General features: G+C 37.1%; 1 protein-coding gene across 1 annotated transcript; it reads left to right on the forward strand.

Annotated features, from left to right (window-relative positions):
- Positions 1-102: 102 nt before the first annotated feature.
- Positions 103-27,336, forward strand: LOC139942897 (uncharacterized). The gene is made up of 8 exons (XM_071939705.1): positions 103-236; positions 1,399-1,467; positions 1,953-2,027; positions 2,238-2,309; positions 6,631-6,687; positions 6,855-7,027; positions 23,213-25,096; positions 26,275-27,336. Exons 1-8 carry the CDS (start codon positions 103-105, stop codon positions 26,466-26,468), a joined length of 2,658 nt encoding a protein of 885 aa, XP_071795806.1. The 3' UTR covers positions 26,469-27,336.

Raw genomic sequence — 27,336 nt, forward strand, 5'->3', positions numbered from 1 at the left:
TTATAAGTTTCCTATAATATTATTATTATTATTATTATTATTATTTCTGAAGTGTTTCCCCGCAATGTGCTGTTTTGTTTTGTTTCATACAGTGATCTATCAATGAATGAGCTGACAAAATTTCCAAGAGAACTTCTACGTACACAAAACCAGCTCTGGCACCTTTACCTCCAACGCAACCACATCACTGCTCTAGACGAAACCATGTTCAAAGGACTTCACTCTCTTGATTCACTGTAAGTTTTGTTTTCAATTTATTTGTTGTGTGTCCAAATTAGGGTGGTTAATGTTCACTTATTTTATTGGACCTGGTTTGACTTTCTTAAAAGCTTTAATGTTACTGACAAATAATGTGTTTGAAGTTGTGTTATACTGTGCAAACACTTACATTGTGACAATAAATAGTAACCATGTTTTACACATTAAGGGGTGTCTCACTTCCTATAATATGAAAAACCTTTATCATTATATGCTTAGTTCTTACGGTTTGGCATATACATTTTATAATAATAATAATAATAATAATAATAATAATAATAATAATAATAATAATAATAATAATAATAATAATAATAATAATAATAATAATAATAATAATAATAATAATAATAATAATAATAATAATAATAATAATAATAATAATAATAATAATAATAATAATAATAATAATAATAATAATAATAATAATAATAATAATAATAATAATAATAATAATAATAATAATAATAATAATAATAATAATAATAATAATAATAATAATAATAATAATAATAATAATAATAATAATAATAATAATAATAATACTAATACTAATACTAATACTAATACTAATACTAATACTAATACTAATACTAATACTAATACTAATACTAATACTAATACTAATACTAATACTAATACTAATACTAATACTAATACTAATACTAATACTAATACTAATACTAATACTAATACTAATACTAATACTAATACTAATACTAATACTAATACTAATACTAATACTAATACTAATACTAATACTAATACTAATACTAATACTAATACTAATACTAATACTAATACTAATAATAATACTAATACTAATACTAATACTAATACTAATACTAATACTAATACTAATACTAATACTAATACTAATAATAATACTAATACTAATAATAATACTAATAATAATAATAATAATAATAATAATAATAATAATAATAATAATAATAATAATAATAATAATAATAATAATAATAATAATAATAATAATAATAATAATAATAATAATAATAATAATAATAATAATAATAATAATAATAATAATAATAATAATAATAATAAAGCGCCTAATGCAAAAGCCTCTAAGCGCATATTAACCAGATTAGTCATACACAACTCTGGATTTTCTTGCAGATACATCTATCAAAATCCGATAACGCAGATGGCAGACTTTCAATTTTTTGAGACAAACCTAGAACTTCTGTAAGTAAATAAACTCAAAGTTCAATAATTATAATTTTGCAATAATTTTTAGTAATGTTTTGCAATATTTTAGTAATGTTGGATTGACACCATTAACCATGACATTCTTGCAAAAAGATTAAATGGCTGCTTCGGAATTCGGAGCAAAGTCTACGACTGTCTGAATTATTTTATGCGTGGAAGAACACAAAGGGTGTCAATTTGGTCATTTTTGTCCAGGCGGCAGACTCTCCAATTTGGATAAGCTGAAAACAATAAATATTAAAATGCATGGACCCGTCCAGGTAGAGTGACAACCGTAATATACAACCATTTTGTTCACGATCACAGAGAACACAAAATCCATGGACAATGAGGACCCCCAAAAAACAGACGTCAGATCGGTAGGACGATAATTAGAAGGGCACAGTTAGAAGTTAATGACATAATTATGTGAATATTCTGCACACAGTAATGTATTTGTTGCTTTTCTCTCCCCTTTCTAGTCTTATGTTTCAGTGTAATTTATCAGAAGTTGGAATGAGACCGTTTGCTACGAAAGGAGACACCATGAAGCAAATGTGAGTTAAATGTTTGTAATAAAATTATTCCGTTCAACATTATTTGTGTTGACTCATACATATTTCATTTGAGTAATCACTTTTCACTATGATTGTTGCTTGTTTCTGTGTTCATTGTGTCTTGATCCATTTTCCTATGCCATCCTATTTCGAAAGATATTGATCTTCGTAACGGCTTATTATTTGTATTTGTGTTAATTGACTGATTAGATTGATGCACGGAAATCCAATTGAACATATTTTCAACACCGTATGGCGTGATTTGAGACATGACTGTTACGTGTAAGTACATTAACATACGGTAAGCAAAAGTTAACCTAACTGTCCGGATTTGAACAAATAAAAGGAAAATCGCTGAAACAAACATATTTAATAGTATTATGATGAGAGCAGGGTAAAATAAAATCAAATCTCTTACTTTACGTTCAATTGTTATATATCGCCTCATTTTACTTGTTATTAGATTATTTTAGAAATGGATTTAACAAAAAAGTTGCATGACAGTAAAAGTGTATAATTGTATTGTTACAAGAAAGTCGACTCACCAACGTTTAGCGAGGTGTCAACCGTATAATTGGCCGCAACATTCTTAAGTTTACCCCGTTCTTAGTACATTTTTACAGTTATTTTGGTTTTATTTATATTTTTGATATATATATATCAAATAATAAACCACAAGGGAAACTGACTGGGTACATTTTTAAATGATTGTTTAGGATTGAACAAAGAAAAATTGACTAGAGCGGGATTTGAACCAACGACCTCCGGTTTAACGTGCCGGCGCTCTACCAACTGAGCTATCTAGCCCTCTGTTGGTGGTCTCCCAATTTTGTCAATATCTTTGTTCGGGAGTGCCTGTCAGAAGCCATTAAACCGCAAACTGCCGTGTAGCCAGGGATCACACCCGGGTAACGATACAACCTGGGAAGCGGCAGACAGGGGATCATCTTAAGGGGATGCGACTTTTTATATCAGATATCAAATAATAAACCACAAGGGAAACTGACTGGGTACATTTTTAAATGATTCTTTAGGATTGAACAAAGAAAAAAAAAAAAAAATTCAAGTCTAAAGGCCCTGTCACACCATGGCGTATCGCCTGAACGTATGCCAACGCATGCACAAAAACGTCCAGCTTCCCAACGAATTGCATCAAAAAAAGTCGAGATCGGTGTTGGAAAGGACGGTTCCATAGCGTATCCATAGAGTATTGAACGTATACATAGCGTATGACTAACGCATTGATAGCGTTTCACTAACTAAATAACAATGTTATGACAGCGTATCACAGCGTATGCAAGCGTAAGAGTAACGTATTGATGGTGTGATGCGTTCAGCACGACCGACCATGAAGAAATGAGGATACGCCATGGTGTGACAGGGCCTTTAACTTTGTTCACACTGTAACGTACTACCAACGGGTCCTTGTTTGCTCAGAGCCAAACGCAGACCGAAAACAAACGAACCAATGCTGTTCAATATAAAACACACTTATTATTTATTCTTCGAGACCGACAACTTATTCGATGCTCACTCACTGAACTCAGCATTTGGTATTTATACACAACTTTAAGGGACACACCGGCTGATTTGGGCTATTTGGGCTACAAAATAGACTAATATATGACTTCAGTGGTCTTCGAGGAATAAAGAGGAACAGTCTTAAAAAAAATCATCAAATTTAGCCGTTTTTGAGCATTTAAAGACAACAACGAAAATCGCGTGATTGTTGTAACCAAAACGTGGTACAAACAATCACGTGACCTTCCGGGCTAGTTTTACTTCCAGCCGTCTAAAAGTAACTTACCAAACCAATTTTAAATATTTTTTTTTACAAAATTATTAACGAATAATTGACAAAAAATAACATGTATTCAAATTAACGCTACAAAATGTAAATAATGGTGAAAAATCTAACGTAAGATTCGCATTCAAAGAGTCCGAGTAACGGAAGCTTGTTATGTGGCCCCACGGCGTGGAGCAATCGGAACGTAAGCTATGAGGCATATCACGTACCGCACATGCCGTGTTTCGTGGGGGCTGGAGGTGTAATCCCGGGCGCTATGAACTCTCAGCTTGCGGGTCTCGCCGTGAGCTTGGGAAGGGTTGGGAGCCAGACATCAAAGTTTATGTTTGTCATCGTGGGTTTGTCAGTCGGTACACCTCGTGTCGATATCGTTGTTTCTTATGATCGCAACATTCCAATATAATGCTCTGTTTTGTTTCATGGCTCCTAATTTATTTGTGTTAGGAGTTTTCAGGTAATTAAAAAAGACTGATGATGTAAAAACATAGGAATACCGCATTTCGTTATATTGCCAGTGTTATTGTGTGTGTAGCTAAAAAAATGTTTTATGAAGAAGAAAAAAAGGATTACAAAAACGGAGCCCCCGATCGTAAAAAGAACAGGTGAATAATAATTGTGTAAAAGGTTGAACACAAATAATGATAAAACAAAATTCCCTCAAAGCATTATTTTGTAAAATAAATAGTATTTAATTCTGTGAATGACGTGTTATTTTTGAGATTGTTGAGGTATTATTTGGTTACATTTCAAGCTACGTAGATACTCAGCTACGCTTACGTTCCTTCAAGTTGCGCTATAATATCAACAGGTACGTTTTCAAGCCCGAGTCAAGTTACGCTTACGTTCCATACGCAGCTACGTTTACGTTCCAAGATACCCAGCTACGCTTACCTTCCAAGATGTGCTTAGGTTCCAAGCTACGCTTACATTCCAAGTTTTGCTTACAATCTTTCAAGTTACGCTATAATAACAAAAGGTATGCTTTCAATCCTGAGTCAAGTTACGCTTACGTTCCATACATAGCTACGTTTACGTTCCAAGATACCCAGCTAAGCTTACGTTCCAAGCTTTGCTTACATTCTAAAAGATAAGGTTACGTTCTAAGGTACACAGCTACTCAGCTACGCTTGCATTCCAAGTTTTGCTTATGTTCCTTCAAGTTACGCTATAATACGCAGCTCTGTTTACGTTCCAAAATATGCTTATGTTCCAAAAAAATATGGTTACGTTCTGAAAGATATGGTTCCGTTTCAAGCTACGCAGATACGCTTATACAATCCAACATACGTATAGGTTCCAGTTACGCAATAATCAAAAGGTACGCTTTCAATCCCGAGTCAAGCTAGGCTTACGTTTCAAGATTTGCAGCTACGCTTATGTTTCAAAATACATTCTCACAAGGACGCTTTTGAATCCCTCAAGATTCCCTTCCCCCCAAGATTATTATTTATTTTTTACCGTGAATAACAGGGCCCATTTATCAATTTCATCTGTTCAGCAGAAAATACCGCTGATGTATTTACTATTTAAAAATTTAGTCGGGCACGAGCCACAAGTTTTCAAATTTAATTAAAATTTTACTGGTAATCAGTTTCTGCTATGCAATACTATTTTGTGCTAAGCAAATTGTTGTGCCACTATAAAGGCATTATGAAATTGGGCCCTGGCACGTCGGAAGAACGTAACGCCACGATCGCATTCCAAACTGCATCATGGCTATGTGGTAGTAGGCCTAGTTTATTGGTGACAGGAATGCTTTATTTACTTGTCATTGTCCCATCATATTCTGGGTTAATAGTTTGTTTGTGTTCTTCGTGACGATCTTTGGATGTACGTCGAAGCACGAAGGTCTACCTCCATCGTCGAAGGATCTGCCTGATCCGTATATTTATGCTGGTTGTTTATAATACATGGATAGACTGGATCCTTATGCTGCGTCGTAGTAAAAACGTTGCTTTAAACAAAGCACCAGTCTACTTACAACATTATGCGACAATATCACGAAGATTTGACAGTTGCAACGGCTGGAAACACGTATACGGTGACCTTTTACCGCTTTGATTTTTTAAATAATATTTCGCTAATTACGTGACATGTTGATGATTGTTTTTACAGCAACCATCTATAAAAGCATTATTTATGATTCTACACCCCTAAATTGCGTAAATGGAGAGCCGGTGTCCCTTTAATCACACATGAATAAAATCTTATCATTATGTTATACACTGTTATACATCATCAATTGCGCGCGATAGTTCGTCCAATCACTGAACAGTTCAACAAAAGTTCAAGCCAGCTGCCTCGGGAGCGTTGTTCTCCAAGATCCGGCGGGCCACTACGCACCGGCGGGGCGTACAGTTTCAGTTCGTCACAATACCCTTTCAAATTATTTTACACAATAAACAACAGACTTGTATTTTATTAATGTTTTCCCATTATCAATATATGACCATGCTTTAAAACACATAATAGTATTAAGTAATACTGGTAGCCCACCATCATGCCCTAAGCGATAACTGCACTGCGTGTGTTTGTTCAAATTGATTTTAATCATAATTACCGAATATCACTTGCAATTATTTCTAAAAAAGACTGAACTTTACACCAAAACTATATGAACATTATTTGTATTATTTTAACATTGCATATGTGAATAACTTAGATTGCATAGGTTAACCAAATTGATCTAATTTAATTACATCAATTTGTACACTCGAAATATAATTTCAGTCCGTAACCTAAGAATATCATTTCATTCCTCTGGTTTACTTTCAGTTAAACTAATTTTCTTTTTAGATCTGTTGATAAAAGTCTTCAAAAAGTACCACAAATGAATCGGACAGACATTAATGTGTAAGTACCCGAATGGAAAATATGGGAAACCTAAAAACAGAAAAAATAATAACATTTAAATGCAAATGTCATCATTAATTTCTTCTATCGAAGTAACTGTTCGTCCCCTCTTTAAAATTTTGTAATATCGTTCAATAACCATGTACATTGACATGTTACTTTCGCAGTGCATTAGTCGGAGACGACTTTATACCTCCATTCGACATGCTGTATTTCGGAAGCAGTGACTTTTCATCATCGGGTTTTGTGTGCCAACAAATTGCACAATTCGAGCGTAAATGCATGCCCTGTCACCAGGGAACTTTCGGATCGCAGTCAGGCTGTAGTCCATGTCCGCCAGGTGAGTTTGCAGGAAATGTACTTATTGTAAGGTGCTCCCAAACAGAAAGGGGTATTCTATTTATTTAAAAAGGTAAACAAACACTTATTTTTTTCCCTCGAAATACTGTTGCATTCCGTCGAAAAATTAATTCGTTTCTTGTTTTCGTTTACTTGAAACGATGCTACGTTTCCTCAAAATCATTTCATTCCCTAAAGATATTTGTTTCTTCCCTAGAAATATTTGTTTGTTCCCTCAAACATATACAAAAATCATTACCAGATCGCCGCACAATTGGAACATCCTTTAATTTGTGTGTTGTTTGTATATATTTTTTCATTTACTTTTGATTTTATAGTTTTATAGTTTTCGTTATTTATTTATGTAGCAACAAATAAAAATATAAAAAAATACAAACAATTAGGGGAACTCAGACCTTTTAACTATTAATTGAATTCAAGTTTCATCATGCTATCAATAAGAGTGAAAAGAGACGGATTCATAACGGAATTCGTATTGAGCCTTAAAGCCATTGGACACTTTTGGTAAACAGTATTGTAAACAGTAAATGTCCACACTTCGTGTATCACAACTTATAATTTGTATAAAAAAACAAACCTGTGAAAATTTAGGCTCAATCAGTCATCGGAGTCGGGAGAAAATAACGGTAAAACCAAACCTTGTTTCCGCACGTTTCGCCGTGTCATGACATGTGTTTAAAGATCGGTGTTACGGTACTCCTACATTAAAATCACTATCATAACTTGTTAATGTTGTGTTCAGCTATCAATTTATTGTACTGGTCATGTTTTTCTCCAAATAATTTGGCTACAATTTTCCAGAAAAAATTGACCTCGATTCTTCGATTTTGAAATTTCCCGGCCCGTACTGGTTCCCGGCTATTAAACCAACACTGAAATCTAAGCGGATTTGTAAACCAGCGAACGCAATGAACGTGGTAAAAAAGTGATGATGTCATACCCATGAAGCAACGAGAGTAAACAAAGATTACGCCATGTTACTCCGTGTGTTATGTATGCGTTTTTATACATACTATAGGCGTGCGTGTTACGAAGCTTTTTGTTTATAGTGTATCAGCTATACTACTGCCGACTATTTGGTTGTTTGTGGATGCACTAGAAGTTTGAAAATTACTGTAAGAAGCCTGGATCGATCCCGAAATTTAAAGCTAAACATTGAGATAATTCAGGGGGATTTACTACCACCAGGCCTCAGCCAGTGCTGCTTGTGCATGCTACGACGTCGGCGGGGTCGTCGGCTTGGCCCTGGTCGCAAGTGGCCGTGGAACAGCAAAATAATCAAGTGGCATTACAGAAAAGAGAGGCAGAGAAGCCTGGTAAGTACTTGTTAATAAAAAAAAAAGAAAAAAAAAACATCTACTGCTGTACTGAGAAGTCTATCTCCATTATTCTATCAGACATAAAGAAAATTTGCCCCCTTGCTGTTGTTGCATGTGGACTCATTATGTTCTGGTTTTGCGTTAACTCATGTAAGGTTCTTTTTAAAACTACGCCAACTCACAGAGAGATTGTCATTACATGGTGTTACGTCAAACCTGACGAGATTGTATTTCTGCCATGTAAATTTTTAAGAAATCCCACATAATGATTATTATTATTATTTGTTTTTTCTTTTCATAAAACAGATACGCAAAGAATGCATGCACAATGCACTAGTTCTTGGTCAGCGGGGTGACAAGACATGAAAACAACTCCTTCCGCAGCTGATGTGTAACCCCGTGTCATTGACATCAACCTTTACCAGCCGGAAAAAGAAGCAGCCTTTTTTTTTTTTTTTTTTTTTTTTCTCTTGATGTGGAGTTATATTACTCCGTTTATTCAACATTCATCAGCAAAGGCATACATCAAATAAACACACTATCAAAAGACACTTATTTATTTATTTATTTATTCATTCATTTATTTATTTATTTTTTCTTTTTTTTTCTTGATGAGGAGTTATATTACTCCGTTTATTCAACATTCATCAGCAAAGGCATACATCAAATAAACACACTATCAAAAGACACTCCAGTAAATACTTCTAATATATAACAGGCACAGTAAGTAACAGAAGCTCAGAAAATAACAATAATATTAACAATAAACAAAATAATTAAATAGTTAAATGAATACCTCTATTATATATACAAATATCTACAATTTAGCGTGACTCGGGAATCACGTGGTTCGGGAAAAAACAATACTGACAACAACAACAAACAAAAATTAGAAAAACATGATACATATGGGACAAAGGAAATAACTTGGCCCTTGGTAAAACAGGCAATTAGTAATTAAAACTGACTTCGTCCTTAGTGGTGAAACACAAAGCATTGTTCCTAGTATAGCAATTTTCGAATGATTCTGGTTTTAACCTGTTCTTTTCCATTCGAAGAAAATATTTCAAAGATAACTTTAACTGTGAGATGATGTCGATTTCTGCTGGTCTTGAATAACTATTAAACACCTTTTTGCATCGAATATTCCAGATCAGCCTAAGCAATTTAGCAACAACGACGGCCTGGACCGGTTTTAGAGCATATCCAAGAATTCTGTTAGAGTGGTTTAAATAAAAATGGTTGTTACCTGTATATTTGCTAAGCAATCTTTCTACAAAAATCCAAGCATCCAATGTGTGAGAACAGTAAATGAAAATATGCTCATGAGTTTCTCTTTCTACATTACAGAGCGGGCAAGATTCTTCTCTAACATTACCAATTTTAAGCAAAACATCTTTAGTAGGTAAAATTCTGTGTCTAAGTTTGTACATGAATTGTTTATCATCAGGATCCATTAAGTAGTTCTAAAAATCGCTGATCCATATCGCAGACCAATCAAGATCTTGACTAATACTGAATATATTTTGCCAAATTGGTTGAACTCTAGGAACGACACTTTTTTTCCTAATCAGGTTGCCGTAGTTGGTCTTGGCTTTAGTTAAATACATCGGAGCAGACTCCTCTCCGTTATAATCTTTGATGACTAACCAATTACATAAAGGAGTAGCTGGACCTTCTCTTTTTTCTTCAACTAGGTTGTAATCCACATGATGCTTAAGGCGACCTAGCATTCTACCGGCATTAATATTACGTAATGCACACATTTCAGCAATTTCTTTAAAAGAGATCAGTTTACCCTGTTTCACATTATGTTTTATCCTGTTAATACCAAAAGATTTAAGCAAGGTACTACCAAAAGTGACGTTGTCCTTGGTGACGCTAACATTATTCCACAAAGGCATTTCTCTTGTTTCTAAGACACTAGAATGTTTACAATCCATAATACCTCCTGCTTTATCAAAGGCATTGATCACATCAATATAAAAGGACGTGGTTTTCAAAGCTTTTTTCTGATTGGCAAATATATACCATCCCAAGTGATCATTGGCGCTAGCTTTATTAATCCAATAGTCAAAAAAATATTTCCATTTCCCTTGAGATAAGGGGTAGCGAGCTAGCCAGTTTAATTTGAGGCTCATCAATTTGCAGTTAATGTCAACAAGACCCATTCCACCCGAGTCTTTTGGACCAATGATGGTAGCCCTCTTAATTTTTTCGATTTTACCATCCCAGAAGAAATTCCAGATCATTTTATTCATCTTTTTCACGGTTTCATCGGGACAGGTTAGCACGCTGCCAAGGTAATTAATACATGGCCCAATCAAAATATTTACAATAACAGACTTGCCATGATAGGTGAGATTACGTTTAGACCATTTATCTAAAGTACTACGGATTTTTGTAATTCTCGGACCCCAGTTGTCATTTGGTACGACATCATTCCCAAATATGATCCCAAGGATTTTAAGTTTATCACACCATTGGAAGTTACAAGGTTTGTCGACTCTACCCGTCCACTTCCCAAGCCACATGCCTTTGGACTTGTCTACATTGAGTTTAGACCCGCTTCCCTTACAATAGGTACTAAGTATGTTATCAATAGTAACGAACTCCTTATTGTCACGAACAAAGAAAGTGATGTCATCAGCGTGTTGAATTAATCTAATGCTACTTTCACCTCCCGGCGTAACAATGCCTTTTAAATCACAATCAGTTCTAGCCAAACTCGCTAACCCTTCCGCACAGATAGAATAAAGGAGATAATCCCTCGAGAAACCTTAACTGGTGAACCAATAAAATTATTTACAATAATGTTACAATTGGGATTGCTGTACAATAATTTAATCCATTTAATTAAAACAGTGAAAAGTCAAAACAGTGAACAAATATTTCCAGCTAATTCTGTCAAACGCCTTCTCTTGATCTATACTTATGAGAGCAGCCTCCGAATTATCTAATTCTACATAGTCAATGGTATCACGCATAACCATAAGATTATCATGAATATTTCTTCCTACAACTCCACAAGTTTCTTCTTCACCTACAAGAAGGGGCATAATAAGCTTCATTCTATTAGTGATGACCTTGGATAGGATCTTATAATCGACAGTGAGCAAGCTGATAGGACGCCAATTTTTTAAATCAGTTCTTTCACCTCTGTTTTTATAAATAAGTCTAATTAACGCAGAGTTCATTGATCTATATAAAATACCATTCTTGAAACAGCAATTATAGACTTTTAAGACATCAGAAGCGATTGTGTTCCAAAATGTCTGATAAAACTCAACCGTAAGCCCGTCTAAGCCAGGAGACTTATTTTTGTTCATTTGAAATAGCGCTAACTTGACTTCATCAGCCGAAATTCTTTGTCACCAAGATTTCAGACATCCGCTCATCATTTTCATCAGTCCCTTACAACGTACCGCAGACATTGCCACATCTTCAACCAGAGTGTAGACTATCTGTGTTTGAGCCTGCCACTGTTGCTGAGATTCAAAGGGTTATTATGAAATCTCCTTCAAAATCCTGTGAGCTGGATCCAGTATCAACATCCATGATAAAGCAAAACATTGGTATATTTGTACCCTACATCACTAAGCTTGTAAACGAATCTTTCAGTTCCGGTTGTTTCCCCGATAGCCTCAAAGTTTCCTACATCAGGCCGCTCATCAAGAAACCAAACCTGGACAAGGAGATATTCAAAAACTACAGACCGGTTGCAAACTTAAAATATCTTGGAAAAGTCATCGAACGAGTAGTGTCATCACGTATTTCTGATCACATTCATACTTTCAACCTGTCCGACGTGTTCCAGTCAGCATACAAGCCTTTCCATGGGACCGAGGCTGCACTAGTCCGTGTGAGCAACGATATTCTCTCTTCTATGGACAATGGTAACCTTACAGCACTAGTCCTGCTAGACTTGAGTGCTGCTTTTGACACTGTTGATCATAACATCCTTCTCTCTCGGCTCCAGAATCACCTTGGCATAGAGGACACAGCCCTAGCATGGTGCAAATCGTATCTCCACAACAGAACTCAGCATGTATGTATTGGCACTGCGATATCCGACCCTGTTGTTTTGAACTACTCTGTGCCACAGGGGTCGGTACTCGGCCCGCAGTGGTTTACGCTGTACACTTTACCGATTCGTGACATCATCCTCAAGTTTAATCTGAATTACCATGTTTACGCAGACGACACTCAGCTATACATCACGTTTAAATCTTCTCAAGAAAACGCCAATGCATCTATTGCAAGACTTGAGAAATGCATCCAAGAGATTCGACGTTGGACACACCAAAACTTCCTGAAGTTAAATGATGATAAGACAGAGTTCCTTTTATTTGGGTCACGTCAACAGTTAACTAAGGTTTCAGTGCCATACATCTCCATCGGTGATGCTCGGATAGCTCCCTTGCTGAAAGCTCGGAACTTAGGGGTTATTTTTTATTCATCGATGACACTTCAGCCACACATCAACAACATTGTTCGTTTATCATCATATCACATCAGGAATATAGGTAAGATTCGCAAGTACTTGGACAAAAGTGCCACTGAAAAGGTCATTCACGCATTTGTTACTTCTCGTCTTGACAACGGCAATGCTCTTCTCTACAGTCTTCCTAACAACCAGATTTCCCGACTTCAACGGCTCCAAAATACTGCTGCTCGCATTGTGACACTGTCTAGAAAATCTTGTTCTATCACCCCCATTCTGAAACAACTACACTGGCTCCCTATCTCTCAACGAATCATCTTCAAGCTGATGCTCATTGTCCACAAAGCTCTAAATGGCAAGGCTCCCCACTATATTTCTGAACTGCTTCAAGTTTACACTCCTTCAAGGAATCTTCGATCAAGTTCCATGCTTCTCCTCATTGAACCCAAGTCTCGACACTCATGGGGTGACAGGTCTTTTTCTGTAGCAGCGCCACGCATCTGGAACTCTCTACCACTTAATCTTCGATCTTGTCTTTGTACCGCAAAATTCAAGTCTTTTCACAAAACTTATCTTATGTCACAGGTTTTCAATGACTAATTTTGTTGTGTCTGTTTTTCTTTGTGTTGTGTTTTTTGTTTTGTTTTGTTTTGGTTTACTGCGCCTTGAACACCCAGCAGGGTGGATATGTGCGCATTACAAGTCTTATTATTATTATTATTATTATTATTATTGCTTTTTCAAGATTACAATGAATATCATGAGGAATTTGTTTTCTACTTATTTTAGAGATAATATCATTTAAGTGATCATCAGAGATGTCTTCCTCTTTATACAAGTCAGAGTAAAAATCATTAGCATGATCAAGCATAGAGTGAGGTTGATCGATAAATTTCCCTTCGGCATTAACCAACCTATCAATTTTACTATTCTGGACTTGCTGTTTTTCAAGATTCAGAAAGAATTTAGAGGCTTTTTGACCTTCCTCTTTAATGGTATTCCGAACTCTAATTTTAGCCTTGGACCATTCTTCAATTTCGTAGGTTTTTATTTGAGCTTCAATGTCTTTAATGGCATCAGCACTGGAGTCTGGATTCTCCAAGAGCCTGTTGTATTTTTTCTTAAGATCATTAATTTTTTGTTTTTGAAGGTGCGCTTTTTCTTTGCCGTAATCTTGGAGAATTTCTTTTATTCTGAATTTACAACTTTCCCACCAATCCAACAGAGACTTGTAGTTGTATTTTTGAGAAGTCCAGAATTGTAAAAAGGTTTCTATACGATATTTACAATCATTGTCATTTAAAAGACTATTATTACATATCCACCTTCCTTGGCCATGCACATTACCGGGATCATGTAATTTCATACAAACTATAGAGTGATCAGAATTACCATGTGGATTAACACGCACGTCTAAAACATTACTCAGAAGATTGGACGATAAAAACAAATAGTCAATTCTAGTCGACTGCTTACTAGCTTTGTGGTAATGTGTGTATCCTGCTTTATCAGGATGAATAGTGCGCCAGACGTCACATAAATCTTTCTCGTTAATGACATTTTTAAGAATAGTTTTACTGCCGTCTTTGATTTTTACATTATCAATATTACAATTGAAATCTCCACCAATAATAGAAGAATCGCTAATAATCCAATCAGACATGTCATCAAAAAAATAAGCCCTATCGTAAGAATTGTTTGGAGCATAAACAGAGGCAACTGGAATGTCAAGATTGTTCCATTTAGTTTGACCCTTTATCCATCTCCCTTCCTTATCCCTAGAAATATTATCAATGCAGAGACCAGATTTTTCTGAAGTGAGAATAGCAACCCCCCTGGATTGGCTATTGCCATGACTAAAATGCATATTTCCTTGCCACTCTTTACTCCAAACGGGTTCGTCATTTTCTTCACTGTGAGTTTCTTGAAGAAAAATTAGGCTAAACTTGTTACGACATAAAAATTCAAAGATCACATTACGTTTTAGGTTATTCCTCAAGCCATTAACATTTATGGAGACAATAGACAATATGAACATACCAATGATGATGTTGTACATTAATGTCTTCATCTCACCAGCCATGATGAAGGTAAAAGTTACTTTGGCTTCCCTCCTCCTCTCCCTCTCTGGCTTTGTTGAACTCGTTGTTTGGGTTGGCTTTCGTTGTTCTTACTAGGCTTGTTGGTAGTTGGGTAGCTTGATGGACCCGGTTGATCAGTGTCATTGGTTTTACTTGTTGTTTGTTGAGAGAGTTATTCGTTGTTGATTTCCTTTCCCATGATGTTCGCTTTTTCCTTCGTCGACGGACTCCCCCGCGTGTGTAGAGAGTGAATTCTCCGCCTAGATCTTGTGGGTCTTCACTGTGATAATCTGGATCAACGAGTCTTCCACTATCCTCGTCGATCGATCCTTCCGAATATGTATCGTCGGATCTTTCATCCGTATATTCCTGGTCGTGCATGTTCTCTGGTGTCTCATCAACTGGGTTTTCGGCTGCCAAAGTTTCCATATCTGTTGGTGATGACTCATCACGAGCTACTTTAGATGATGCTGTTGAAGCTTCAGTGGATTTCCTTTTCCGCGACAACTTTCTAACTGCTTGGCTGTTCATGGCTTCGTCCCAAAATCCTTGGGGTTTTGTGGGAGTTTTCTTGCTGGTTGTTCCTGCAACTACTTCTTTGAATGATAGCTTAGGTTTAGAGGCGGCTTCTTTTGGTGGGTGCTGTTCTGTGTTCTCTGTTTGATCCATACCTTTCTTTTCTTCTCCTTTCTTTGCTTTGGAGCTGTGTGTTTCATCTTCAGCTGGCGGTTCTGTGTTTTGGGGCTCATTATCTTCTTTTTCTCCAGTAGTGTCCTCTTCATTTTCTTTATGTTCATTTGCCGGATTGTCGTCACGGATTTCATCTTGTTCGCTGTTGTCGTATTTGTCGTGCCAAGCCGCCCTATGGTCGTAGCTTCCACATACAAAGCATCGGTTTCTTGCCGGACAGTCTCTCGCTAGATGGCCTGTTTCTTCACAGATTTTGCAGGTTTTCTGTTGCCCCCTGTATCGAACTGGCAAAATAAAGCCGCTGAATTTGAGAAAGCTCGGTATTGGTTTCTTGAGGCTCTTGACGAGACAGCTTCTCACACCGGTTTCAATGTTGTCGTCAAAACCGTGATATTGACGTCGGATGTTGGCGACAGTTCCATACCGAGACAGGAGCGATGTAATGGCATTGTCCGGAATTTCGTATGGTGCCTTGATGTACGCGATCACAGAGTTGCGAATGTTAGCTCTTTCACACTGGACGAGGGCATTATGTAATAGCAGGCCTTGCGATGCTATAGTCTCACAATCCTGCTCATTGTCAAAAGTGACGTTGTACCAGTTACGTTCCAGTTCAGCAATGCATACTATTGTTGATGTTGAATCCAACTCGTGATTGACAGCTTTGTAGACGTCTCGGGGTGTGACACCTTTCGAAAGATGGTGGGTGTTGAACCTCACGGTGTTTGGTCTGTTAAGACCCATGGCAGAAAACATGGCGGCCAAGCGGCACCGCCGTTGATTTGAGAGCGCTTTTAGGGCCAAAAGGCCCTAAAAGGTTGGTTTCAATCTCTCTTACCTCAACGAAAGTGTTCTATGTACAACTTGAGAGACACTTGCTAGTAGAAAAGGCTTCCACAAAAACGCAGAAGGTGAAATTTCTGTCAATTTCCTGGAGCTCGATGTAGCTATATCACACGTCCTCAATAAAATTTATTTATTTTTTTTTCTCTTGATGTGGAGTTATATTACTCCGTTTATTCAACATTCATCAGCAAAGGCATACATCAAATAAACACACTATCAAAAGACACTCCAGTAAATACTTCTAATATATAACAGGCACAGTAAGTAACAGAAGCTCAGAAAATAACAATAATATTAACAATAAACAAAATAATTAAATAGTTAAATGAATACCTCTATTATATATACAAATATCTACAATTTAGCGTGACTCGGGAATCACGTGGTTCGGGAAAAAACAATACTGACAACAACAAAAAACAAAAATTAGAAAAACATGATACATATGGGACAAAGGAAATAACTTGGCCCTTGGTAAAACAGGCAATTAGTAATTAAAACTGACTTCGTCCTTAGTGGTGAAACACAAAGCATTGTTCCTAGTATAGCAATTTTCGAATGATTCTGGTTTTAACCTGTTCTTTTCCATTCGAAGAAAATATTTCATACAAAAATCCAAGCATCCAATGTGTGAGAACAGTAAATGAAAATATGCTCATGAGTTTCTCTTTCTACATTACATAGCGGACACGATTCTTCTCTAACAATACCAATTTTAAGCAAAACATCTTTAGTAGGTAAACTTCTGTGTCTAAGTTTGTACATGAATTGTTTATCATCAGGATCCATTAAGTAGTTCTTAAAATCGCTGATTTATTTATTTATTTATTTATTTATTTATTTATTTATTTATTTATTTATTTATTTATTTATTTATTTATTTATTTATTTATTTATTTATTTATTTATTTATTTATTTATTTATTTATTTATTTATTTATTTATTTATTTTTTTTTTTTTGGGGGGGGTTCAAAGGTAGTGGATTTAACTTTGTTTGAAGACAGAATGATCTGTGCCCAGTTTCATGGCTCTGTTCACCACCAAATTCTGCGCTTATAATCACCGTTCTCTTCTTAAGTCCAAACGCTAAATTTCTGCGCTAGCTGGGTTAGCGTAGAATGCCTGGTACAAACTGAGTATGCACCCATGACCCGCAAAAGCTCAAATTCGCTGGTAACCTGTGAAACACGCTTGATGTAAGCACAAAATTCCCTGCTTCCGCAAGTGCCGATTCTTTGTTAACAGTAAGCAGATCCATGAAATTGGGCCCTAGCCTGTACACATTGATATTTTGTATTATATTTTTTTTGGTAGGGGGGGGGGGGGGGTTCCAAGGTAGTAGAATCAACTTTGTTTGAAGACAGAATGACCTGTGCCCAATTTCATGGATCTGTTCACCACCAAATTCTGCGCTATGATCACCGTTCTCTGTTTTTGTCCAAACGCTAATATTCTGCGCTAGCTGTGTAAACGTAGAATGCCTGGTATAAACAGAGTATGCATCCATGACCCGCAAAAGCCAAAATTCGCTGGCAACCTGTGAAACACGCTTGATGTAAGCACATAATTCCCTGCTTCCGCAAGTGCCGATTCTTTGTTTACAGTAAGTAGATCCAAGAAATTGGGCCCTAGCTTGTACACAATGATTTTTATTCATTAATTTATTTATTTATTTATTTGGGGGGGGGGGTAACCAGGGTAGTACAATCAACTTTGTTTGAAGACGAAATGACCTGTGCCTAGTTGCATGGATCTGTTCACCACCAAATTCTGCGCTATAATCACCGTTCAATGCTTACATCCAAACGCTAAATTTCTGCGCTAGCTGTGTAACCAGGGTAACCAGGGTAATACAATTAACTTTTTTTGAAAACAGAATGACATGGTCTGTACACAATGACTTTATTACTTTCGTTTAATGTATAATTTAATTTACAAAGAGAACCACAGCTAACTTAACATGGCTCATTTTTTTATTTTAGGGGGGCGTTGACAGGGTTGTACAGTTAACTTTATTTGAAGACTGAATGTTCAGATGATTTCGCTATAACTAGGCAACTTTTTTTAAATTTTGATATTTTAAACTCAAAAATAAACTATTTTTGTTTGCAAATACATACATTTTGTGTGTTGTCATTATTATGGAAGTGTACATGTAGGCTTCTGTTTTTTTTTTTTTTTTTTTCTTCTTCAAATTTCTGTTCACCAAGTTGAATTTTGTTAGCATGTTAATCATAGTGTATTGTTGACAACATGGGACAAGTTTATTGCACATTTAAAGTGCTAAATTAATCAATTTGAACCACACACCTAATTTTATGAGCCATAATAATTTACATTTTGTGTCTTTCAGAGGGGTGGGTGGTTCAAATTAAATTAAATTAATCAATTTGAGCCTACCACCCCTCTGAAAGACACAAAATGAAACTAGACATGTGGTGTTTGTGAACAAACACAAAGCTGTTCCGTGTTGTTTTGCTTTGATTATGTGCTTCAATGACCAAGGGGTTATACTCTGAAAAAAAGGTTTGAAAAATGTTTAGAAGTTCTTGAGATATGGTCCCACTTCCGCTTGACCCGGAAGTAGGGGTCAACACGAGGTCACGGTTTATCAAAGTCACTATTATGCCTAAGGAGTCTATAACTGAAAAAAAATGAAAATCGGTTGTGTAGTTCTTTAAATATTTCCCAGTTCCGGTTGACCCGGAAGTAGAGGTCAAGTTGGGGTCAAAGTTTATTTTTTAATGCCTAAGGAGTCTATAACTGAAAAAAATGATCAAAAGTCGATTGTGTAGTTCTTAAAATGGTCCCACTTCCGGTTAACCCGGAAGTACAGATCAACTTAAGGTCATGGTTTTTCAAAATTAATCTCTAATCCCTTAGGAGTCTATAACTACAAACAGTCTAAAATTTGGTTATGTACTTATTGAGATATTGTCCAACTTCCGGTTGACCCGGAAGTGGGACCATATCTCAAGAGGTCAATTTGAGGTCACGTTTTTTGCAATTTATCTCCAATCCCCAAGGAGTCAATAGCCACAAACAGTCTAAAAATCGGCCGTGTACTTATTGAGATATGGTCCCACTTGCGGTTGACCCGGAAGTAGAGGTCAACTTGAGGTCACAGTTTTTCAAAATTAATTTCCATGCCCCAAGGAGTCTTTAACTACAGACGGTTTAAAATTATATATAAGATGAGTGGTCCCTAAAGTTGAATAAATGTAAAAACTTGTATTTGACTCAGAATTGTTTGATTTGGTTGCTTTCTTGAGTTCATGACAGTAGTTGTATAGTCCATTGTCATGTGACAAGGTACTTAAAAATTAAATTCTTGTATTTGGTTGGTGGTTTGATGTTTGGTCTGGTACGAGTGGATTTTACTGAACTCTTAACCACCAAACTCTGCGCTTAAGATCACCATTTTCCGCTTACTGTGCAAGCGCGGAATATAATGTGCGAGCTTGGAAGCACACAAAAAAAAAATCCTTGCTAAGCAGTGTATTTCGCTTGACGTAAGCACATAATTCACTGCTTCTGCTAAGCACTGAATCTTTGCTTCCAGAGCAGAGCATGACACTGGGCCCCTTCGCACAAGATTTTTTATTATGCAAGTTCCCATCATGATAGGCCTGGTGACCAGTGAAATTTACTACTCGACTAGTCACACTTCAAACCCAACTACGACACTTATCGAGATAAATTACGGATTCTCAAGATTTGTGCCGCAATGTGCTTCACCAAACAGGTAGTCGGGACAATTTTTGTAGTCAACGTGTGAGCACAATAATAACGGAGTTGAGAAAAACGGTAGTCGCAACTCTAATAATACAGAGGTTTCGAAAGTGTACGGATACACATACAGATACCTGTAAGGCGTATCCGTGACTATCGTATTTTGCATACACGTTCGTAACGGATACGGGAGTTCATACACGTCGTAGATAACTGTTTTGCAGACTTTTACTTTTTTTTTTCCCAAAACAAAAACATTTCCCACTGAATAGCTTTGACATCGTGCTTGATATAGATATAATTTGTTTAGTAAATTGCAAACAAAACGACGAGAAAATGCAGTGTATAAAACACGGGGTCTCTAATCGGTAGTGTATATGTCAGAAAAACACTCATGATGAATGCGAGCGCACTCAAGTGAAACATACCTATAGTTTGCGAAACAAAATTCAACACGTGGCTGATGTGAACGGATACGGTTCGCATATCCGTATCTATAGTTTGCGAAACAAAATTCAACACAAGCTGATGTGAACGGATACGGTTATCATATCCGTATCTGTATCTGTATCCGCACGCTTGCGAAACCTCTTAGTCGCGACTTTAACACTAAAGCACATTAGTCGCCCCGGCCCACTTTTGCACAAGTAATTATAAAGCACGGTTATCCTGCGAATACAAATAACAATTTTAACTCAATGTTTTTTGCAGTGAAAGTTCCACAGGAATTGAGCACAAGTAGTCACATGTAGTAAAACAAAAAAATGTGCGAATTGTGACGCTCAACAACACATTCCCTGCTAAGCTGTTAAATACGCTTAGCGTAATAGCACAATTCCCAGATAACGTAAGCGCTGCAATTCTTTTCTGTAAAAAGCCATTGGCCCAGGACCAGACCAAATATAGCTTTTTCAACACAAGAAACAGCTAAACACAGTAAATACCATTCTTCATTTTTGTACAAGTTGTAAATCCAGGTATTCTGCTCAATTTCTGCATTTTTATAAAGCAAAATGTTTTGCCTAATATCAGCAACTCTATAACATTGAGCCACTCAACAACCAGAGAAACGTCAGCATAATAGAATATCTGCTGTTGTTTCCTGTCAAAGAGTTTTTGTTTGTCTTGGTATAATTTCCGAAAGTAAAGCGAAATACTAGAATTAGTTTAGGCAAATTGCGCGAACAAGGTGACTTCACCCTTAAATGATTCCAAATCCCAGGCGGTCTATTTTCGTCGTCCACGCTCGTCGCCTGAAACGAACCCGGTCCACGGAGGACGCCACCTCATAGTCTAAATACGTTGACATTTTGTTCACTCATTTCTCAAAAACTACAACACTACAGCAAGTAATATTATTATGGAAGCTTTCAACCCTCATTTTCTTCAAACTGTTTAAGTTTAGTGTAAATCTGTGGACACATGATAATGTCGTCGTCGTTGTCAAAAACCCCTATTTGATTACGCACGTTCGTTGTCGTCAAAAACCAATATTTAATTACGCACGTTCGTTAAACGAAAACCGTGTCCAAAGTATAGGTCCAGAACGCGGTTAGAAAACCAAGAAAAAAGGACTGCGTTGTACACTAAGTAATGGGTCCAGAACGCGGGTAGAAAAACAAGAAAAAAGGACTTGAGTAGACTCCTCTCAAGAAGTCACAACTCATGATAGGTACATACTGAATTGCATTTACCATAGAGAATGTTTAACAATAACGTGGAAGTGACTGCATCCAATTTCAAGAGAAGTCTTTAACCACTACCTTCTCTAAACCATTAAAGTAATTTGTAAAAATATATGTACTTTTTTTTTTTTTTTTTTTTTTTTTTTTTTTGTCTGTTCCGAAAGTGTCCAATGGCAGGGTTTGTGTACTTTGTGTATGACACAAAGCAAAACGTTAACAATTTTACTCGAAATTACTCGATTAAACTCGAACGGTTTGAAGGTAACGATAGAAGAAAGCCTCCCTTAAAATATTGCTTGCCGAGGTGCTTCGGTTTTTTAGAAATGATTACAGCAATGGCTCAAAATTGAGTTTCGTTTTAGAAGGTTTGTGCCAACTCACGGGACGTACGCAATCCTAAAATGAACGTATGGTAACATTCGGGCAATGAAACCTGAATTTTGATTGATCACCCAATATTCTTACACCATACCTTACTGATTAGGCGCACGGTCCATTTAGGGCCGGTTCGGCAACCATCACACGATTGTCAAACGATTACAGTAGCAAATGATTCAGCAGCGATTGTGAGACGATTGGGGGATAGGTTCTTCAAACGCTTCAGTGCGCTGAGCTTGTCTCAACCGATTACATACTCAACCGACATACATGTAAGGCCATGCACATATTGTTTTTTACGGGACGATTTAACCTCCGTTAAAACCGAGGTGCGCATGCTGAAGGACTACAATCCCGGCCATATGTTAACCAAAATTTTCTCAAAGTGGATACGTTAAGACAGGTTATGGTAACTACCACATCTATTTACTCCATATTTGGGTTTTACCAGAGCATGACGGTTTGAACTGTGGAGTATGAACATATTCACTTAAAGGGAAGGTACACGTTTGGTAGTTCCTCAAAACAAATATTAACTTAATAACTGACTTGGTAACGAGCATTGGAGAGCTGTAGATAATACAAAACATTGTGAGAAATGACTCCCTCTGCAGTAACTTAGTTTTTGAGAAAGAGTTATTTCTCACTAAAATAATATAAAAAAAAATTCTAGCTCGAAGTATTTTATTCTTATCTGAAAGCACACAAATTCGTCCAACAAGGGTGTTTTTTCTTTCATCATTTCCTCGCAACTTCGATGACCAATTGAGCCCAAATTTTCACAGGCTTGTTATTTTATGGTTATGATGGGACACACCAAATGAGAAGACTGGTATTTGACAACTACCAAACGTGTACCTTCCCGTTAACAAACGCAAGTTTTGGGTAAGCTCACCGCGAGTTTCAAATGTTCACATTCGCAAGAGTATTCTCCACAGTGTGAGAGCAGCATCAATGCTGTTCTAATGGCACATCTGTTTACTCCACAGGTGGGTTTTACCAAAGCAAAACTGGTCAGTATTCGAATGGTGATTTCAACTGTGAAATATGCAATAATGGAACTTACGTCTCGCCTGAAGCTTCACCTGGCACGAGAGCTACTGATTGCAAGGTGTGTCCAACAGGGACAGATAAAAGTACCGCTGCAGGGTTCCGGGCTTGTCCATGTGTGGACAACTATTACCGCACTGACCGGTTTGGCGAATGTCATCAGTGTCCCCACGAAGGGATCAACTGCTCCGGGGAATATCAACATCTTCTCCCGGGCTACTGGTGGACGTGGAACTGGACCTCACAAGAAGACCATATATCGCAGAAAAACCACGATTCCTATGTGAATTTTGTCAGCAATATAGGCATTATGACACACTCGTATAACATAAGCACGCAGAGATTTAGCGGGAAGTTACCAAAGGTACACAAATGTCCACGCGACGACGTGTGTCCAAATGGTGGATTCGGTATCGACTCAACTTGCAGTGAAGGTTACAAGGGCTGGCTGTGTTCCGAATGTGCAAACAAGTATTACTCTTGGCTTGGTCATTGTTTGGAATGTCCAGAGTGGCCGTTATTTGCTGTAGAAGTCTTCTGCATCTTGCTTGTTGTCTGCCTCGTAGTCTGTTTCTTTGTGTGGGATGCATATAGAAGGCATCGTCGGAATGAAAGAAATATCGTGAGCGTCTTCTTAGCACGTGGGAAAATCGTAGTTGGTTTTTGCCAGGTCATGGGGGAGATATTCTCTGCTCTAGATGACATTCCTTGGCCAAAGAATTTGCAGACATTAGGATCAGTCTTTAAGACAATGGAGGTTAGCATAGTTGGTTGGTTGATTAGTCCTCGATGCTTTATTCCGGATTTCACCTACCACAATATTTACATTGAATTCTTGGTCGGTTTCAGCTTCATCATATTTGTTGTTCTGGTTGCTTTTTGTTACTATGTATTCAGAAAATGTTACATCAGAGACGCGCAAGGGTTGCCTGCGCAATGCAGAAATGATCTCAGTAAAAGTAAACGAAGATGTTTCCTTATTGTCGTCATTTTGCTCTTTCTGTCGTACCCAAGCGTATGCAGCGTTGTTATCACTCTGTTGCCGACTGGGTGTAAGCTGTTTTACATGGATGAGGATAAAGAACTCAACATCACCTTGCTGAGGTATGATTACGCAATAGACTGTGAGAGCCCAGAACACGATGTTTACAACTATGCCGCCCAAACAGCTATGGTGTACGTTGTGGGTTTCCCGCTCGCATTGCTCATTCTTCTCTGGTATAGCAAAAGAAAGGCCAACAACAATGAAAAAGATAAAGCATCCGTTTCGAGTCAGGATTCAGATCAAGTGTTGCCCGGCACCTCTTATGATGGGATAGATGATACAGAAGCACCCGTGTCGAGTCAGAGTTCGGGTCAAAAACTGCTTGTTGTCACCCAGGATAGGACAGATGAATTTAATAACCTTGTCACAGAGTCAGATGTTCATGACACCTCAGAGCCAGATACGAACATTAGCTGGGAGAGTTTTCTGTGTGAAAACTACAAAGCCGAGTTCTGGTACTGGGAGATAATTGAACTTACCCGTAAGATCCTGCAGACGCTCTTCATACTGCTGTTTGGACCCGATGACCATTTCACGCTCTTTGTGTCTGTCTTCTTGTCTGTCTTCTTTCTGCTCATCCACGCCTACCTGAAACCAATGAAGGATGCGGCTGAACAGCGGCTTCAGATGTGCTCGCTTGGTATCATCTTCATAAACATGCTGGCGGCGTCCTTGCTCCTCATACCAAATGACGATGGGCCAATTGTAGATGACAAAACGGGATTTCTTTCAACTACGTTGGTTCTTATGAATCTGAGCATTATTGTATTCGTTGCAAGTAAGTGATCACTCACCTTAACTTTCATAATTAAATCCCCTTTTGCAACCCGCCTGCAGTTTCTTCCATGTCTGCAATTACCATAATTGTAACTCTTTATAATTTACTTTTTTTCTTGACCGTTTGGGTCGCCTTCAATAGAGAATACAATCGTCACAATGACAATTTTATTTTTTATTTTGCTCACGTGTATGGCTTTCTACTCTCTAAATGTAAAAGAGTGAAAAACTACACTCTTTACATTTCGAGTTGTCCCTCATATGGGTCTTTAAAAGGAGTGGTGGTTATCTCACTCTGTTAGAGGGGTTTCACTCCAGGACATAGTGAAAAATCGCTCAAAAAGATGCAAACTTCAATCTAAAAAAGTAAAAGACCACTCGAAAAAGAGTTTTGCATTCCGAGAGTAGAAACCGTTTCAGTGACTGAATAACAATAATAACAAGAACAGTGACAACAAACACCAGTTTGATTAACTCGCTTCGCATAACAATAAATTTGGTTCACACACGCCATCAAGCGATCAAACATATTGCAAACTAGTATAATCAGCAATCCCGGTTATGCTGCTGACCGGGTAAGAACCCTGTAGTAATCGCAACACGTCACTACTGGTCAGGTCAACTAAACAAGTTCCAAATGCAATGTTTTTGAAAACAATACATTGCACCTAGCAATACGATTTGTGATGATCTAACGAGACTGTGTGAAAGTGCATTATGGAGTTTTGACTATACTAATGAATTCAACCTGTGTTAGTGTCCTTTATCGGTGTTATGGGAGAGTTTCCCCTAATGTGTGTCGGCTGAATGAAATTAATTCAAAAGAACGCGCCATCACACACAATTTATAGACATTTCACAATATTGAGTTTCATAATCTCCGATTATATACACTGGTGTCACAAAGTGATTCTGTACCCCAAAGCGCCCTCCGCATTTACACTACATTAAATCAGAACAAATCACCGCAAAGTTGACGCGTACAACATAATATTTTGTTTTTACATTGTGTGTGTTTCCTTTGAGGTAACTTCACGTTGGCTGATGGAAGGTTGTTCACATTATGCCACTACCGAAATACACTATTTAAAGCATCAACCAATTTCCTCCTTTAATTATGAACCAACCTCTCTGTAAACTGTTTGTATCGCATCACTCGTACGTTTTATTGTATTTTAGTAAGCTCCGTGTGGACTGGCATCAAGGTTCTTTCGAGACAGGGATGCTGTGCTAGTATAAGAAAATCGTCGGCGCAGATGTGTAGATGGTGCCGAAGACGCTGCATTAGGGATCAAGATGGTCAGGGTTATCTGGACGACGGACATCTTTCACTTTTGGTGAATATTGACGACCAGGATGAGCAGACCACTTGAGACCAAGACGCTACATCAGTGGTTCCAGTCACTAAGTAATTGATACTGGCCTGACAATATTTAGTTCAGCCGAATACAAATAAACTACCAGTTGATCGTCCGGGTTTTTCAAAAAAAACAAGTAGTATGCAGATTATATGGGTACATAATGTGAGTCGTTTTCTGTATAAAACAACGTTTGTCCAGACATTTTTTTTGTATGGCACTTTTAAACTGATTATAAGCATCGACTTGATTGATAGAAACTGTACAAAGTACTTTAAGTAGATTAAACCGTTATAGGGTTATAAACGATAACCGCATAGTATAATCCTTCACCGTTGATCAATTAAGGGCAAGACAGAAGTACTACTTGCAACCTTTTGGTTTTATAACATATTTTATAAGCGTCCTCTTTCTACAACAAAACATAGCACTTGTATACACATATTGACTGGCAATGAGGTAACTAGTGTACGTCTAATCCCCGAGGGACTTTGAGTGACCAGAAGAGAGACCTATTTCCAGAGGCCGAAGGCCGAGGGAAATAGGCCCCTCTTCTGGTCACTCAGAGGCCCGAGTTACCGAATTATGCCAGTCAATAATGTTTTATAACACAGCTCTTAAATGTCAAATTTAAGAAATGTCAAAATTAACAGAAATCTGGGAAAAAAAAGGAAGTTTTCAAACGCTGTTGAAGGAACAACTGGACCCATCGAAGGCATTGTGTTTCCTTTTACTCACAGAACATGTGCATTCATTGGAGGTTTAGCCAATTATTTTTTTTTTTTTCAAATATTTTACTTAGCTGTGACGTTTTACTAACTCTGGTGCTACGAAAACCAGTCATATTTGTTTCGAGTTACAACTTTCCATTTACAATTTTTAA

The sequence above is a fragment of the Asterias amurensis genome, chromosome 10 (assembly GCF_032118995.1).
Source record: "Asterias amurensis chromosome 10, ASM3211899v1".
Taxonomy (NCBI): Eukaryota; Metazoa; Echinodermata; class Asteroidea; order Forcipulatida; family Asteriidae; genus Asterias; species Asterias amurensis.